General features: G+C 36.9%; 1 protein-coding gene across 1 annotated transcript in view; it reads right to left on the bottom strand.

Annotated features, from left to right (window-relative positions):
* The window catches only part of dhrs12la (dehydrogenase/reductase 12-like a), a 56,040-nt gene extending 49,122 nt beyond the window's left edge, over positions 1–6,918 (bottom strand). The window contains exon 1 of the mRNA XM_060898024.1: positions 6,803–6,918. Within this exon, the coding sequence (XP_060754007.1) occupies positions 6,803–6,858 (56 nt within the window). The 5' untranslated portion in view covers positions 6,859–6,918. The remainder of the gene's footprint in view (positions 1–6,802) is intronic.
* Positions 6,919–17,604: the final 10,686 nt, after the last annotated feature.

Raw genomic sequence — 17,604 nt, 5'->3', positions numbered from 1 at the left:
TGCATTGCACTCAAAGCAATACAACAGCACATTATTTGATGTTGTACCTCATTAATTCTATTGTTTTTTCAAAAGAAACACTAATTTCAATTTTGATTCTTGGAGCACATTTCAAAAAAAAAGTTGTGATGGTAAAGCATTTACCACTTTATAATGTTGTTATTCCTTCTCACAACACTTAAAAGATCTTTAGGGAATGAAGTCAGAATTCCAGGTGTTATTTTGTCCTATTCTGCCGGCAAACAGGTCTTCAGGTGTACACTGGTATAGGGTCATCATTGTCATATTTTTCCATTTCAAAATTCTCCACACATTCTCTATTGGGGACAGAGGGGACAGGCACCCTCTTCTTCCACAACCATGCCTTTCTAATGTGTGCAGAATGTAGTTTTGCATTGTCTAATTGAAATATCCCTGGAAAAGATGAAGGCAGCATATGTTGCTCTAAAATCTTAATGTACTTTTCTGCATAAATGCTGCCATCACAGAAGTACAAGTTGCCTTTGCCAAGGGCATTGGCACAACCCCATTCCTCAGCCTCAGACCCCAGCTTTTGGACTTGTTGCTGGAAAGACTCTGGATGGTCCCTTTCGTCTTTGGTCTGGAACACATGGCATCCATTTCTGACAGAAAAGGCCTGGAATATTGAGTTGTCTGACCACAGTACATGTTTCCACTGTGTAATGGTCCATCCCAAATACCTCTGAGCCCAGAGAAGTTGACGACAGTTGAGGATACAGTTGAGGCTTCCTTTTTGCACAGTAAAGTTTTAACTGGCATTTGTGGGTACACCCACAAATGCCAGTTAAAACTTTACTGTGCAAAAAGGACAACTCCATGCTGTAGTGCTTGACAAGGTTTTGTCAAAGTAATCCCGAGCCCTTGTGGTTATATCAGCTACAGATGAATGATGGCTCTTGATGCAGTGCTGTCTGAGGGATCGGAGATCACGGGTGTTCAACTTAGGCTTGTGCCCTTGCCCTTTGCACACTGAAATTCCTCCATATTCCTTGCATCGCTGAATGATGTTATGCATCATAGTGGGTTAAACATCCAAATCCCTTCCTATCTTTCTTTGAGGAACATTGTTTTTAAACATTTCAATAATTTTCTCACATATTTCTTGACAAACTGGAGATCCTCTGCCCATCTTTGCTCCTCAGAGACTAGGAGTTTCATGATTACTGATTTTATACCAAATCATGATTACAACTACCTATTGACATCACCTGTTTCAAATGACATTATTATTTAATTTTTTCACCTCATTACTAGCCCTAGGCCTGTCTCAACTTTTTTGAAATGTGTTGCAGGCCTGAAATGCAGGAATGGCTGTATTTTAGAAAACTGAAAAAAAGTTGACCAGACAAAATATTAAATATATTGGGTTTGCACTGTCTGCAATTAAATACAAGTCAAAGTAAATTTAGAAAAATCACTTTTTTAAATTTTCATTTCCCTTACCAACCATCTCAACTTTTTCTGATTTGGGGTTGTAAATCCATTGCTCCAGCAAAAAAAAAAAAAAAAAACATTTGGTATTACAATTAAACATACCACAAGTTCACTAAATGACATCTTCATTCAATAACAGAATGCATGCAAGTAAAAACTGAGATGTCGCTTAGCTAACAAGCACAAGTCATGACATCTCTGTGATGCCACTTCTCAGCATGAATAAGTGGCTTTGTCCACTCAAGCCAGTCACCGGGCGAAGGGACAAAAGGCACAAGGCGGCACTGGGAACGCTAGCTCCACTCAGTAAATAAGCACACTGTTAAAGTGTTGTGCAGAGGCTAATGAGGCATATTGGGTCGCTGTGGGCCATGGTGGTAGAGTAAAATGCAAACAAAAGGGATATTTAGATCAGGATAGTAACAACAAAAAAAAGTAAAGCAGCAATTACTGGACATATGGATGGGAAAGAGCAGTATTGACTTATCCATGCAGGCAAAACCCAAAACACATAATCTTTATAAAGGCATTATTCACAACCCATACATTTTAAATTCTGTTTAAATGCTAATTAATTTTTCTGTGACCAATGATTTTTAAGAAATGCTGTATTTTGACAGATATACACCAATCAGCCATAACATTAAAACCACTGACAGGTGAAGTGAATAACATTGATTATCTCATTACAATGGGTCAAGGGGTGGGATATATTAGGCAGCAAAAAAACAGTCAGTTCTTGAAGTTGATGTGTTAGAAACAGGAAAAATGGGCAAGCATAAGGATCTGAGTGACTTTGACAAGGGCCAAATTGTAATGGCCAAATGACTGGATCTGAGCATCTCCAAAATGACACATCTTGTGGGGTGCTCCCAGTATGCAGTGGTCCAAGGAAGGACAACCAGTTGTCTGGGGACAGGGGCATGGGTGTCAAAGGCTCATTGATTTGCATGGGGCACGAAGGCTAACCAATATGTTCCAATCCCATAGAACAGCTACGGTAGCACAAACTGCTAAAAAAGTTAATGCCTTTCTGTTTTAGCCAACCCATCCAGAGACAAAGTTATAGGCTTGCATGGGCTTATAAGCCTTCATTTGAGATTTGTTGGCCCATGAAGTCTGCCAAACCAGATAGAACACGATATCTGGCTACTCGATGGTTGGTAGAAGCATCTTATCCTCAGAAAAATCTGACTTTTTAAAAATATGGGTCAAAAGCACACATATCCATCTTCCTCTTTGTATCGAATCTTCACTCAACCATTCAAATCATGGTAATACTGAAAAAATTCAGCATTGTTTACAGACAAACTTTCAGCAGCTGCCATCCTAGTTGCTTTGTATAGCCACCACCATGGTGGATGCTCATGACGTAGCATATTTTGATCATGTGGTTGCAAGTCATCTATTGTAGGCTTTTTTCTCTTTTTGCCCCTAAAATGTTTGTTTTTATTAATGTTGCTTTCCACTTTAATTTTGTTGGTTGCTATATTACAAAAAAAAAAAAACACGATTTGACATGCTTTATCTTGGTTCCCCTTTTTTACATAACAGCAATTTTAACAGGGATATGTAAACTTACTCCTGTAGTAGCCTATTCTTTATTTTAATAAACTCAAATTCATTAATTTCAATCATACAACTACAGTGTTTCAAAGACAGGCTGCAGCAGACTTGGACCTGATCGCAGTTGCACTGGTGCCACTATTATTGGCACCCTTGACATACATTTGTGGTTAACTGACAGAAAAGGCTTTTTTTGGCATACCTTCCAAATAATCTGTTGGCATGGAGGTGGCGTCTGATGGTGGTGTCCTCACTGTACATGGGGGCCAAATAAACTTGGGTCCTCTTCCAGGTAGGTTTTTTTTTATTATTTTAAATTGCCCTTATGGTAGAAATGGGCATTTTCACAGAAGTAGCCTTTTTTTTTTAATAACCATTCCTTGACTTATGAAGGTCAACACACTTCTCCCTTATTTGGTTTGTGTGTTCTCTTATCTTTTCCATGTTGATGGATGACTAAGGGAATTTGGCTTCTGTGTCACTCCACATTTGTACCCCAGTTAATCAGGAAGTCATGAAGTACAGTTTGTAATTCCTACATATGCCAATCTACTCAAAAACGTACAATTAAATGGGAAACATACTTCATTGTGTTCACTATAATTTCCATGGGATCCAATATGACGTGTTTTTGTTGAAAATATTTCTTGATGAGGGATTTGTTTTTCTCTGAATAAATTTATTTCAAATAAAGGTTGGATTTTTCTCTTTTTTTCAGTGTGAGATGAAACTACTTCACCAAAAGGTGGATTTATTTTCCAGCCCTTTTTACTAATCTTTGCAAGAGGTGCCAATAATTATGGAGGGCACTGTATGTGTGAGAAATATGGATTATACTTTCTAACGCAAGCCCAGAATCAAATCTACCTCTGAGGCAGCAACACTGTGCAACCTTAAACATCAAAATGTGTTTTATTAAACCTTATTTGCCCTCTTTGTGCATGGAATGAAAAAAAAATCTATATATGAACATTCATATGTGGGTTTTCTCAGCATGCATGTCAGCTTATCAGGTTATTTTCCATAACAATTATTTTTGCAACCATAGGCTTTGCACCCCATCATTTCTCAACAATGCTTTGTACATCCAGCCACATCACAGTGTCAGGAGCAGTGAGCCAATCAAGATACAGGAAACCTATCAACGATACTACTTCATGCTGACCTTTGACTCTGCCCACAAAATGGCAATATGGCTGCACCCTTGAGTGGAACTTAAGTGAGCAGGAATACAAAATAATTTTAAAGCACTGCTTTATGCTACACAGTGTGACAATACAGGGTATTGAAAATGCATTTATGCAAAATATATAATATTTCTACCCTCTGTTTAGTTTTGCTGCAGGTACCCTTTAAGACAGACTAAACACTACAGACAAATTATGCATTTTGTAGATATTTTCAGAAAGATATGTTTATATTTGGTCTTTATACATTTTCCATAATAAAGTTACAGTTTCCACTGAATTTGAATCCCTACTGCCATTTAATTTTGTAATGACGGCAGCTTTACCTAATTACCATAAACTCACACTGGGCAACTGCACACTGTGGTTCCTGCCCCCCTCCCCTCTTTTTCTATACCTTTTGTATTTTCTCTTTCCATTTTCTGAGTGTAAGTATTCATTGTGACCTGCCAGTGGACTGTAGATGAAAATTAGCCTTAGGCCAACTCTGCTACAATGCATCAAATAGTAACAGTTGCATTTATTATTATACACGGTCCCTTACAAATAAAATAAATAAAAAATAAATGTTCATATTTTCTTTTTACATCTCTCTCCATTTCTATTTGTTTCTCTACTGCTGTTTCTTTTCTATTTCTTTCCCTTTCACATTGTACCTTCTATGTATTTTGTCTAAACATTTTTCTTTTTGCTTGTAAAAGGAGCTTGTGAGGAATCACATTCTATTTTTCTCCCTCTTATTCTTTGTATCTGAGTTTGTTTGTTTATATTTGCCACACTACTTTTATTCTTCTTCTATTTGCACATGCATAGTTCTTCCTTCCCTCCATCTATTTCCATGTACAGTATTTCTGTCAGTACAAACAAATATATAGCTTAATGCTAAAAACTAATATGCTATATAAACAAGCAGCATAGCCACACTAAATAGGACTAGTATGTGTGGGGGACCCCACTGTTCTGCCTGAATACTTGAATACCATTTGACTATTTCATAAACAACTGCAGCCTATATCTGTCAATAGCTTACATGAAAAAGGAAGAGAAAATGTTTCAGGTATATTATTTCAGTTTGAATTTATGAAGGTGTTTATTAAAATAGTAAAACAGGATATTTCTGGTTTTGACCACAGAATACAAATACAAGGGACGACAAAATGCCTGTGCACGCAGCATCCTCCAGTTTGTATTATTAATTATTATACATACAGGACACTTTTTCGATGGAATAAAAACACGTATTCTTTTGGCTTCTAGCAGTTTTCAATCGTTTGGTTTGATAGCATGCAATATTGTTAGCATATTACTTATTCTACATATATTATGTCACTCTACCCAATGGAGAATGATCATTGAATATGGTTTATGATATTGCATGATTGTCAAGACAACATGACATCACACATCGGAGTTGATGTGAATATTCAGTGAGAATGTTTTTTGCATATCTTTGTTCACCAGCAGCGCACGCAGTAAACTGTCGCAGTGAATTGAAAATGCCATAAGATATGTATTACACGCAAGTAACCCCCGTTCTTAACTTTTTGTAAAATCTATTATTGTTCCACCAAATGTGTAAGTATAATAATAATAATAATAATAATAATAATAATGGCTGATTTTTTTCATGGTATATCAGATATATTCCATTCAGCCAGCATGATACTGAACTCGTCTTTGACTCATTCAATAACATGCTAGCTGAATGAAATATCACAAAAAAAGCCAGCCAATATTATTTAATTATTCTATCCACATTAATTGGATATGAGCAATTGTGTGTTCTGATTGGCTACTCTACTACTAGGCTATCAGGTCATATGTGAGTAGAGAAAAACAAAATGGCGGAGCATGTTGCTGAACCAACTGAGGACGAAATAAAAACTCTACTTGAAAACAACCCCCCCCCCCAAAAAAAAAAAACAAAAAATGCAACAAAATATGGAATAAAAGTATTTGATGGTAAGAATGTATCTTTTTTCAAGAAATATTATAGCATTTTTCACAAATTGCTATGGACATTTCACCAGTTTGTTTACATTCTAAGTGGAAATTATTTTGTCAGACGTTTTGTATAAAGTTTTTATTTATCGAATTTGCCAAAAATAAAAATAAAAAATGCTCTCTGTTGCTCAAAATTCCGGTGAATGTGGATATAATAAAATAATTATTCCACTCAATCTCGTTGTACATGGCTTATAGCTGACTCGGAGCTACGTGCCTTGTCGGCTATCAGCTCATATACGACTCAGTTTTGTGAAATAACTTAATTATTATGGCTCTTTTGAATACTCAGTTCTGATTGGTCAATTACAACATTCAGTTGTCTGTTATGTCTTTATAACGGACCATTGTTCAGCATAACAGACCATTGCTATGGCCCATGCCATAAACAGAAGCAACAAAATCATTTTTAAATAAATAAAATTGTTTTTAAACCCATTCAGGGTGATTCTGTGTACGCTGTTACCCCTTACTTGAGCTGTGACTGACCATCCGTTAAAGGTGGGTCTCTTAGCTGTGCAAGAATGTTATAGTTTTAATTTAAAGCCTATTTGCCCACGTGTAAAAGATGCAACAGTTTTGTTTCTTACTTGGTAAATTCGATGAGTCCTTTGAGGAACCACGCCGAATTACGGTACAAAGACATGGTTATTAACACCGCAATCCGTTGCTGAGTTGTCCGTCTGTCAGTGACCCGCTGTGAAAGCTTGCGCCTGCTGCCCTTTTAAAGGGTCTTCACATGAGCGCGCATGGCAACGCCGCAGGATGAAAACCATTTTTCGTCAGCCGCCGTCTAGTGGCAAGGCAAGGCAAGGCAAGTTTATTTATATAGCACATTTCATACACAATGGCAGTTCAATGTGCTTTACAGAAGTAAAAACAAAAACAGTATACAATGGAGAAATAAAATTACATAAAATAATTTTATTTTTATTCTAAAACAATTAATTAAAAGAATTAAAAGAAAATAATAAGAATTAAACAATAGTAGAAATAAAATAATAAAATAAAGTAGAAATAGAAGGAGAAAAAAAGGAAACCAGCAGAATAGAATAGAATAAAATAGAATAGAGTTAAAATTAAAGTAAATTTAAAACATGCAGAGAAAGTAAAAATTATATAAAAAAGACAATACTAATTATTTAACAGAAAGCATCTGAAAACAGCTTGGTCTTTAACCTAGATTTAAAACTGCCAACAGCAGGAGCATTTTTAATGTCCTCTGGCAGTTGGTTCCATAGCTGTACTGCATAGTAGCTAAAAGCTGCTTCACCATACTTTGTTTTAACAACTGGTTTTAATAGTAAATTTTTCTGTTTTGATCTGGTAGATCAGGGCCCTGTACTACGAAGCGGGTTTTCTGGCTTACCAGGGTAACTTTGAGAGTAACTTGATCACGTGCAGCGTAACTTCCCGATAAACCCATACTACGAAAGTTGGCTATGTTCAAACCGAGGTATGCTGCCATGGCAACTTACGCTGCATCTCAAACCTGCTCGTCTCAGGTTATGTTCTTGGTTAACCCGAGGTTTCCGATTAACCACACCCTTTTTAAACACCACCTCTCCACCGACATTTCCTCTAGAGACAATGCCAGCGTACCTGGATGACCCGTGCGATATCGGAGCGCAGATTAGAGATGGGATTTATGGCTCTTTAAGATGGGATCCGCATCTTTGTGATCCGTTCTTTGAAAAGAGCCATTCAAAAGACTGGCTCATTTGGCTCTTTTTAAATATTTATTCAGTTTTAAGAAGACAGCGTCTAAAGAAGCCAGATCCCTCTGCTTAGACAGTGACATCAATATTTCTGGACATACCTTTTATATAAAGCAACCTAGACTTACATTATTGTAACCCCTAAACGCTCATAAATAACCATTAAAAAACAATGAGGGCTTCAATGAATGTCCATGCAGAACGGCTTTTCTGTTTAAAAAACAAAAAAACACCCACTCAAGAACATAGTTATCAAGAACGCAAGAATATTTTATAGAAAAACACTTGTTTTACAAAAATATTTAAGTCTGAGATACAAAATAGATACAACTACAATAAATATAACAAGAACTAGTTATCACACAAGAACATTTTAATAGAAAAAAACTTTCTATATTAAAATATTGAAATTGTAACAAAAATAGATACAACTAAACAGTCAGATAAATAGATAAAGTTATAACAAGAACACAAGATTATTTTAATAGGAAAAACAAACTATTAATGCAAAAAATATATTAGAAAAATAGATACAACTAGACAAACAGATAAATAAATAAAATACACAAAAATGGAACAAACAAAATGACGATAGAATAAATTAAATGAACGTCCGTGCAAAGTAGTTTTCCCACAGTATCATTAATATCACACAACAACATTATAAACTATATACAAAACAATTTGAACTATTAGGCAAACAGATAAAACTTGAATAAATAAAAGGCAAATGAATGCTTGCTTGCTTGCACACACACACACACACACACACACACACACACACACACACACACACACACACACACACACACTTACCATTATGAATGATGTTTTTATATTTCATTTTCACCTGTTGCCAGGTGCATTTGGCACTGCTGTTGCCTCTGAAATGTTCACAGGACATACACCAACTTAGTCAAAGGGACTGAACAGTCAGTCATCCTAATTCATGTGACTTTGTGCACATATCAGCTTAAGTAGGCTACTCCATGAATTTACCATACCAAATTTTATTCAGGATTTTTCGGACATTAAACAAGCTATATATGACTGGGGCCACGTCGAAGGACCATTTTCTGTGACTTGTGATTGATCATGAAGCTTTCTCTCATCCTATACTTCTGTTCTGGAACATGTAGAGGGGAGAATGTACTTACGCATTTACCCAATCGGCAATTCGTTGCCAACATGCTTGCCGCTCCTTATTGGCAGCCGCTGTGTTAGATTTTGCTCTTAATGTTGTTTTGAACTCCTCGTAGCTTTGCATTATGACAGCGCATTCTTCCTCCGTGAAGTACGGCGACCGTGCCATTGTGAACAGTGGTGATTAGCGCTGATAACCTCCCCTTTAACGTGAACGCGCATTAACCCTGATTAGGTTAAACCAGGTTCAACAAATCAACTTCATAACTGGCGTCGTAGTACCGTTTAACCCCAAACAAGATAACCAGGTTTTGTCAACCCCGGTTTAGCGGGGGAACCCTGGGTTACTTCTGGGTAGGTTAACCTCCATTCGTAGTACAGGGCCCTGATTGGGTTAGGCCGCTGCAACATATCAGAGAGGTAATTGGGCCCTGTACCATTTAGAGATTTGTACACCAGCAGCAATACTTTAAAGTCAATTCTGTAGCTTACTGGAAGCCAGTGAAGGGACCTTAGAATTGGAGTAATGTGCTCTGTTCTTTTAGTTCGTGTGAGAACCCTAGCCGCTGCATTTTGAACCAGCTGAAGTCGTTTGATGGTCTTTTTTGGCAGGCCTGTGAAAAGGCCATTGCAGTAATCAACCCTACTAGAGATGAAGGCATGTATTAGTTTTTCCAGATCATTTTTTGACATAAGTCCTCTTAGTTTGGAAATGTTTTTAGGTGATAAAATGCCATTTTAGTGATTGCTTTCATGTGACTATCAAAGTTTAGCTCGCTGTCAATGAAAACACCAAGATTTTTAACCATTTCTTTAGTTTTCATCCCTTTTGTGTCAAGAATAGTGGTAATCTTGAGTCTTTCATCTTTTTTTCCAAATAGAATTACTTCTGTTTTATCCGTGTTCAGCTGAAGAAAATTTTGTGACATCCAGCTATTGATTTGATCGATACACTGGTAGAGACATTCAAGGGGGGCATAATCATTAGGTGATAGAGCGAAATAAATTTGGGTGTCATCTGCATAGCAGTGATACAAAATTGAATTTTTATTGATAATTTGCCCAAGTGGGAGCATATAAAGGTTGAAAAGTAATGGTCCAAGAATCGACCCCTGGGGGACACCACAGGTCAAGGACATTGACGTTGAAGAACAATTTCCCAGGGTAACAGAGAAGCTTCTATCTTTTAAGTATGAATTTAACCAATTTATAACTTTACCAGTCAATCCAACCCAGTGTTCAAGTCGATATAGCAGTATGTTGTGATCAACAGTATCAAAAGCTGCACTGAGGCCCAGTAATACCAGGACCGATGTTTTGCCTGCATCAGTATTAAGACGTATGTCATTTATAACTTTAATCAGCGCTGTTTCAGTGCTATGATTGGCACGAAATCCTGACTGAAAATTATCAAAACGGCTGTTTGCTATCAAGAAGGCAGTTAATTGATTGAAGACAATTTTTTCAAGGATTTTCCCAATGAATGGTAAATTTGATATTGGCCTGTAGTTATTTAATACTGAAGGATCCAGATTATTTTTTTTAAGAAGGGGCTTTACAACGGCTTTTTTTAGGGACACAGGAACAACGCCAGTCTCCAGGGATGTATTTATAATTTGAATCACATCTGTAATTATAAGATGAAGAACAGACTTAAAAAAGTTGGTGGGCAGAATGTCCAATTCAGATGTTGAGGAACTGAGATTTTGTACAGTTTTTTCAAGAGTCTCATAATCAATTAAACAAAATTCTGACATTGTGTTGAAGTTATCTGTGTCATTGGTGATTGCAGTTTTTCAATTTTTTGCAACTGAGATATATTATGAGGAATATTCCGCCGTATTTTATCAATTTTACCTTTGAAAAAGGATGCAAACTCATTGCATTTATTAACTGAGAGAAGTTCAGGTGCTAATTGTGGTGGGGGATTAGTTAGCTTCTCTACTGTTGAAAATAGCACACGGGCATTGTTCATATTCCTGCTGATGATGTTGGAGAAGAAAGACTGTCTTGCTTTACGAATTTCGTAATTATAATTACAAAGCATCTCCTTATGGATTTGATAATGAATGTGAAGTTTAGATTTGCGCCATTTTCTTTCAGTCTTTCTACATTCTCTCTTTAGCAGTTAACAGCCGGGTACTGCTTCCATGGTGCTTTCTGCTTATCATTGACTCTTTTGATTTTGAATGGAGCAATATCATCCATAATTTGGGTCATATTTAAATTAAAAAATTCCAGTAAATCATCTACAGAGTCTGACATTTTGGTTGATTTCTGCGAGAGAGCTTGCTCAAAGAGAGCACATGTGTTGTCTTTTATGACTCTCCTACCTATAGTTGTTGAGCTATTCTGAATGTGAGGAGACATAGAAACATCAAAGAAAACACAGAAATGATCGGATAAGGCCAGGTCAACAACAGTATTAGAAACAGTAAGACCCTTTGTGATGACGAGGTCAAGAGTATGACCATGAGAGTGGGTCGGCCCCTGTACATGTTGTACTAGGTTAAAGTTGTCAATAATTGCAAGTAGTTCTTTGGCATAAATGTTATCAGTATTATCTACATGCAAGTTAAAATCCCCAGATATAATAAGACAATCAAACTCTAAGCAAATGACTGATAACAGTTCACCAAACTCTTCAAGAAAGACTTTGGCTGAATGTCTCGGAGGCCTATAAATAGTTAATAATAATATGTTAGGAGAGCATGTAACAAGTGCACATAAGTTTTCAAAGGACATAAAATCACCAAGTGAGGATTGTTTACATTGAAAAGAGACTTTGAATATATTTGCGATCCCTCCACCTTTCCCTTGTCGAGTAACATTCAAAAATTAAAATTTGGGGGAGCTACTTCAATAAGGGTGGAAGCACTATTTGCTTGATCCAGCCAGGTTTCAGTTAGAAGCAAAAAATCAAGATTGTGTTTGCAGATAAGATCATTAATTAAAAATGACTTGTTTAAAAGTGATCTAACATTCAGAAGAGCTAGCTTTACAGAAAGTCTAGAATCTGCTTTTGCACTCTGATGTTGTTTTAAAACAGGAAGGAGATTAGATTGGTTCACCCCTAGGGTTAGATGTGCTCCACATGTTCTGTTTCTTATCAACACAGGAATAGAGCTGGATGAGCTGGATGGCATAGGCACATTTTCAACACTACACCCATTTGCAGGGACCCAGAGTACATCAAACAAGACTTTCTAAATGTTCCATTTGGTTTGAGGGTGAAAGGATTGGAGATGACATGTATCTTTTGGAAGGTGAAAAAGATTTGTAGCCAGCTGAAAGTCCTGGGCGAACTGGGTACGCTGCTTGTCGCGACAGATTTGGGCTGGAAAAAGAGAGTGTAGCCATTGGGAGCAATTTTTTCATGCTATTTGGGAAATCCATCCGAGGAGAAGTGGAATCGTCTGTCTTTGAATGTTGGGAGTCTAGCAAGTCAGATGTTTGTGTGTCCTTGATGACGACTTGCAAAGATGATTGTTTAGGCTTTGTAACTATGTCAGTCTGCGACATCTTATCAACTGTTTTCCTTGGTGCTGGCTGAGAAAAGATTGCAAGTTTGTAATGGTCTGCTAAGACTTTAGCTCCAATCCAGCTGAGTTCAGTGCTATTTGGCTTGTAAAATTCTCTGCGATTCCAGAAAAGGTTAAAATTGTCTATGAAGTTCATACCAAATGAAGAACAAGTTTTTCCAAGCCAGGTGTTAAGACTGAAGAGTCGAGAAAAAGCGAAACTTCCTCTCGCTGGGAGTGGGCCACTGATAAAAGATTGAATTCCAGTCTTATAGAGCTCAGAAAAAAGTTTTCTGAAATCCTCTTGGACAAACAGCTGTTCTCTGAAAACATCATTTGCTCCCACATGCACAACAATACGTTTAATAGTTTTATGCTCGGACATGAGCTTCAAAATGCTGTCTTTGGTGTCAGAGATGGATGCATTTGGGAGACAACAAATAATCATCCCATAACCTTTTAATTGTCTTACAGTGGAATCACCAAGAACAAGGGTTGTGGGATCAGGTGGTGTTACGAGCTGATTTTTGCCTCTTCTCACAGCTCTTCGAACTTGGTGCGATCTCTTTTTACTATGTGTTTGTCTACTTGAAAAATCCTCTTCCACATCCCTGAGCCATTCAAATTTGTTCTGAATCCTTATGGGCTGTGGATTTTCCATAGGATTGTAGATCCTATTGTAATTTGTAGAACGAGCTGGTGTTGAAGTAATCACTCTTCTGTTTTTATTTTTGGGCTTACCACCCATTTTTTGCCAGTTTTCTGTACTCACATTTTGGCCAGCTTGATTGGTGAATTCATCCACAATGTCCTCAGTCTGTCGGAGTGCAATCTCTGCATTCTCAGCCACTGTTTCTGTACTCCTTTCCTGAGATATCGCTTTTAATTCATCCGTCTTTGGCAGAGCATTAATCTTTGATTCCAGAATAGAAATCCTCTGTTCTAGTTCCATGCATTTTCTGCAGAATTTTTTTCTTGGCATTTTGCTTCTTGGCATTTTTTTCTTGGCAATTTGCTTCTTGGCATTTTGTATTAAAAACTAACTTATCTTATAAAGATGAAGGAAAAAAAAGTGGAAATTAAATTAAAATTAAATTAAAAACTTATAAAGATGAAAAATAAAATGAGAGAGAAAAAAAGTGAAAATTCAATGAGAAAGTAAAGTATAGAAATAAAGATCAAGAAAGCAGGAGCAAAGCAAAGAAGTGTCCTACTCGCCTGAGTAGTGGCAAGAAATTAATATTACTGAAAAGTGTTTCGCTTCACATTTCTTCTTGGGCTGCATTACAGATTCCCCACAATTACGTCATTAATACCTCAGCTATGTAAAGAGTCAAAATTAAAAGTGAATACAAAACTGATTACAAAGTGACTGGTTCATTTCCTAAAATGTCAAATAATAAAATAAATATTAAATTAACTTTATATTATATTTTAATACGTATTCATTTCAAATCTTGACGTTAGATCTATCTATCTATCTATCTATCTATCTATCTATCTATCTGTCTATTTTTGGTTTTAGATAGATAGATAGATAGATAGATAGATAGATAGATAGATAGATAGATAGATAGATAGATTTACTTTATTGATCACAAGCTGGGAAATTGTTTTGTTGCAGCAGCAAGTTATCAGACATGCGAAAATAAAAAGACTGTACAACATAAAATAGAATAAAAAATCCCAAGAACAAGCCGACTATACAATATACAGATAAAAATGTAATGATAAAATATGTGCTTTGTACATATGAATGTGCATTAATAGTGAATAGTACTAAAACAAGAATTGTGATAAATGAAGATAACTATGCAAAAGTGGCAGTATTGAACGGAAGATAGATAGATAGATAGATAGATAGATAGATAGATAGATAGATAGATAGATAGATAATAAACTCTAACCGTGCAAAGTGACTAATGACAGTAAACAAATAAGCTCTGGTGATGCAAAGCTCTGGTGATGCATAATAACTAGTTTAGCCCACACAGATAAACAAGAACATAATTACTCATTAGGTGAAGCTCGGTTTATATGATAACTAGTAGGATTGCAGAAACTTCACATCCAATTAAATTTGCTGATACAGTCCTAATTGGTTTGTATCTTTTACTACACATCTTTAATATATTTCTACAATTTTAAACTTTGACCAGTAGATGAAGAACGAGTGTTCTGTGCCGAGTTTACCAGAAGCATCGCAGCACAAAAATCATCGTTAAATGGTAGAGTGAGTAGCCCAATGAACGCTCTCTTTCCAAGTTAAAGCAGATCCATGGCCTCACTTTCGTTTATAAATGCCTTGAGCCCTCAAGAATGGCACAGGAATAGTTTTAAGCGTTAACAATAAATCTAATATAGTAATTTTTACGATTAAAGTGATTTATATAGGTAGCGGTCTGAGTGAATGACCTCGACGTCCGTAACGTCACAGCAGTAAGTCTATCGGTCTCATTGCCACTTCCGCTATACTAAAACACAGAGTTGACTGCAACTCCGATCCTCCATTTTTAGCTAATTTATCGCCATGCCACGTAGATGTGTTTTTGGCCGGTGCAGCAATACGACAGAAGGTGGATTTACGTTGCGTTCATGGTCCAAGAATGTTCAAACTGCAAAGATTTGGACGCGTTTTGGAAGAAGTTCACGGGCACATTGGGTGCCTACGAAGTGGTCTCTCCTCTGCTCTGCACATTTTACTGAAGACTCGTACAAGACCTCTGATCTGTTGAGGATCATTGGCTATAAGCCCGTATTGATAGAGGGTGCAGTACCAACAATTAAAGAAAAATAAAACTACAAGAAAAGGACATTTATTTATTTATGTAAAAAAGAAAGTGGGTTCAGTTACACCAGTCCTCCCGGAGTGAGCCGAGGGTTGTTGTTAAAACCTGGAACGGAACAGGACGGGACATATCGCTCGGGCAGTGACCTCCCCGCAGTTGTTGCTAAAACCGGTGACATCCCACTCCTTTCCGGGTTTTAGTAATTGCCTGAGCCTAGCAGTAATGGCGGCTTACACAGTATGAAGAAAAGTGAATGAGTGGAGCAGCACTGGATATTGCTGCCATCTCTCCCTTACATGGAAGAAGTGAATGAACAGAGAACTGAGCAAACAACTGAAAGTCAGATTGTTTCAAAAACAATCGGCTTTCAAGAAGCGAGAGCACAGACGGGTAAGCTCCAACTCTCATTTGGATAAAAAAAAAAACACGTTGTTTACCTGTACAAGATTATTTAATTTGCTTCAGAATGTGATTGTCTCAGTTAATTTGATTATTTAATTAGCCTTTTATGTTTTATCAGTGAAAATGCATGCATGTACATGTATGTTGCATAAGTTATAACACCTACAGTGCTCAGCGTAAATGAGTACACCCCCTTTGAAAAGTAACATTTTAAACAATATCTCAATGAACACAAACAATTTCCAAAATGTTGACAAGACAAAGTTTAATATAACATCTCTTTAACTTATAACGTGAAAGTAAGGTTAATAATATAATCTTAGATGACACATTTTTCAGTCAAATTAGGGTGGTGTAAAAATGAGTACACCCCACAACAAAAACTACTACATCTAGCACTTTGTATGGCCTCCGTGATTTTTAATGACAGCACCAAGTCTTCTAGGCATGGAATGAACAAGTTGGCGACATTTTGCAACATCAATCTTTTTCCATTCTTCAACAATGATCTCTTTTAGTGGCTGGATGGAGAGTGATGCTCAACTTGTCTCTTCAGAATTCCCCAAAGAAAATAATTTCTTTACACCACAAAGTTGAAGGCTACAAGAAGATCAGCAAAGCTTTACTTATCAGTCAGAATACTGTAGCAAAAGTGGTACAAAAATTTAAGAAAGATGGAACTGCAACCATCTCACAGAGACATCCAGGTTGTCCATGGAAGTTAACACCTCGACAGGAGCGTCTTCTGATGAGAAGGGTTGAAGAAAATCGGCATGCAAGTTCACTGCGGTTATCTAAAGAAGTAGAAAGCCAGACTGGAGTGACTATTTCCCGTGACACAATACGGCGTACACTGCAGAAGAATGGCATACATGGATGCCATCCACGAAAGAAGCCTCTCCTAAAACCAAGATAAATGTTTTTGGAACTGATTGCTTCAAAACTGTATGGTGTCGCAAAGGTGAGGAATACAAAGAAAAATGCATGGTGCTTACAGTGAAACGTGGTGGTGGCAGTGTATTTATGTGGGGCTGCATGAGTGCTGCTGGTGTCTGGGAGTTGCATTTCATTGATGGCATCATGAATTCACAGATGTATTGCTCTATACTGAAAGAAAAGATGCTACCATCACTCTGTGCCCTTGGTCGTCGTGCACTTTTCCAACATGACTAAACACACATCTAAGGCCACTGTTGAATTTCTGAAGAACAACAGGGTGAAAGTGATTCAGTGGCCAAGTATGTCACCGATCTGAACCCAGTCGAACACCTATGGGGAATTCTGAAGAGACAAGTTGAACATCACTCTCCATCCAGCATCCAGTCACTAAAAGAGGTCATTGTTGAAGAATGGAAAAAGATTGATGTTGCAAAATGTTGCCAACTTGTTCATTCCATCCCTAGAAGACTTGGTGCTGTCATTAAAAATCATGGAGGCCATACAAAGTACTAGATGTATTAGTTTTTGTTGTGGGATGTACTTATTTTTGCACCACCCTAATTTGAGTAAAACTGAAAAAATGAGTAATCTAAGTTATATTATTAACCTTACTTTCCCGTTATAAGTTAAACAGATGTTATATTAAACTTTGCCTTGTCAACATTTTGGAAATTGTTTGTGTTCATTGAGATATTGTTTAAAATGTTACTTTTCAAAGGGGGTGTACTCATTTTGCTGAGCACTGTATCCTGTTTTAATGAGATCAATGAAGTCAAATCAGTCTTAGTTGAGCAAGTCAGTAATGGTATTTCTTATTTTCACTGTAAATTTTTATTTATATGACTTTGGTCTATAGCTGTAAAAGGCCTCGGCCTTAAAG

Source organism: Neoarius graeffei, chromosome 17 (assembly GCF_027579695.1).
Source record: "Neoarius graeffei isolate fNeoGra1 chromosome 17, fNeoGra1.pri, whole genome shotgun sequence".
Classification (NCBI taxonomy): Eukaryota; Metazoa; Chordata; class Actinopteri; order Siluriformes; family Ariidae; genus Neoarius; species Neoarius graeffei.
The sequence above is the reverse complement of the archived record's forward strand: the minus strand, read 5'-3'. Positions and strand labels throughout refer to the sequence as shown.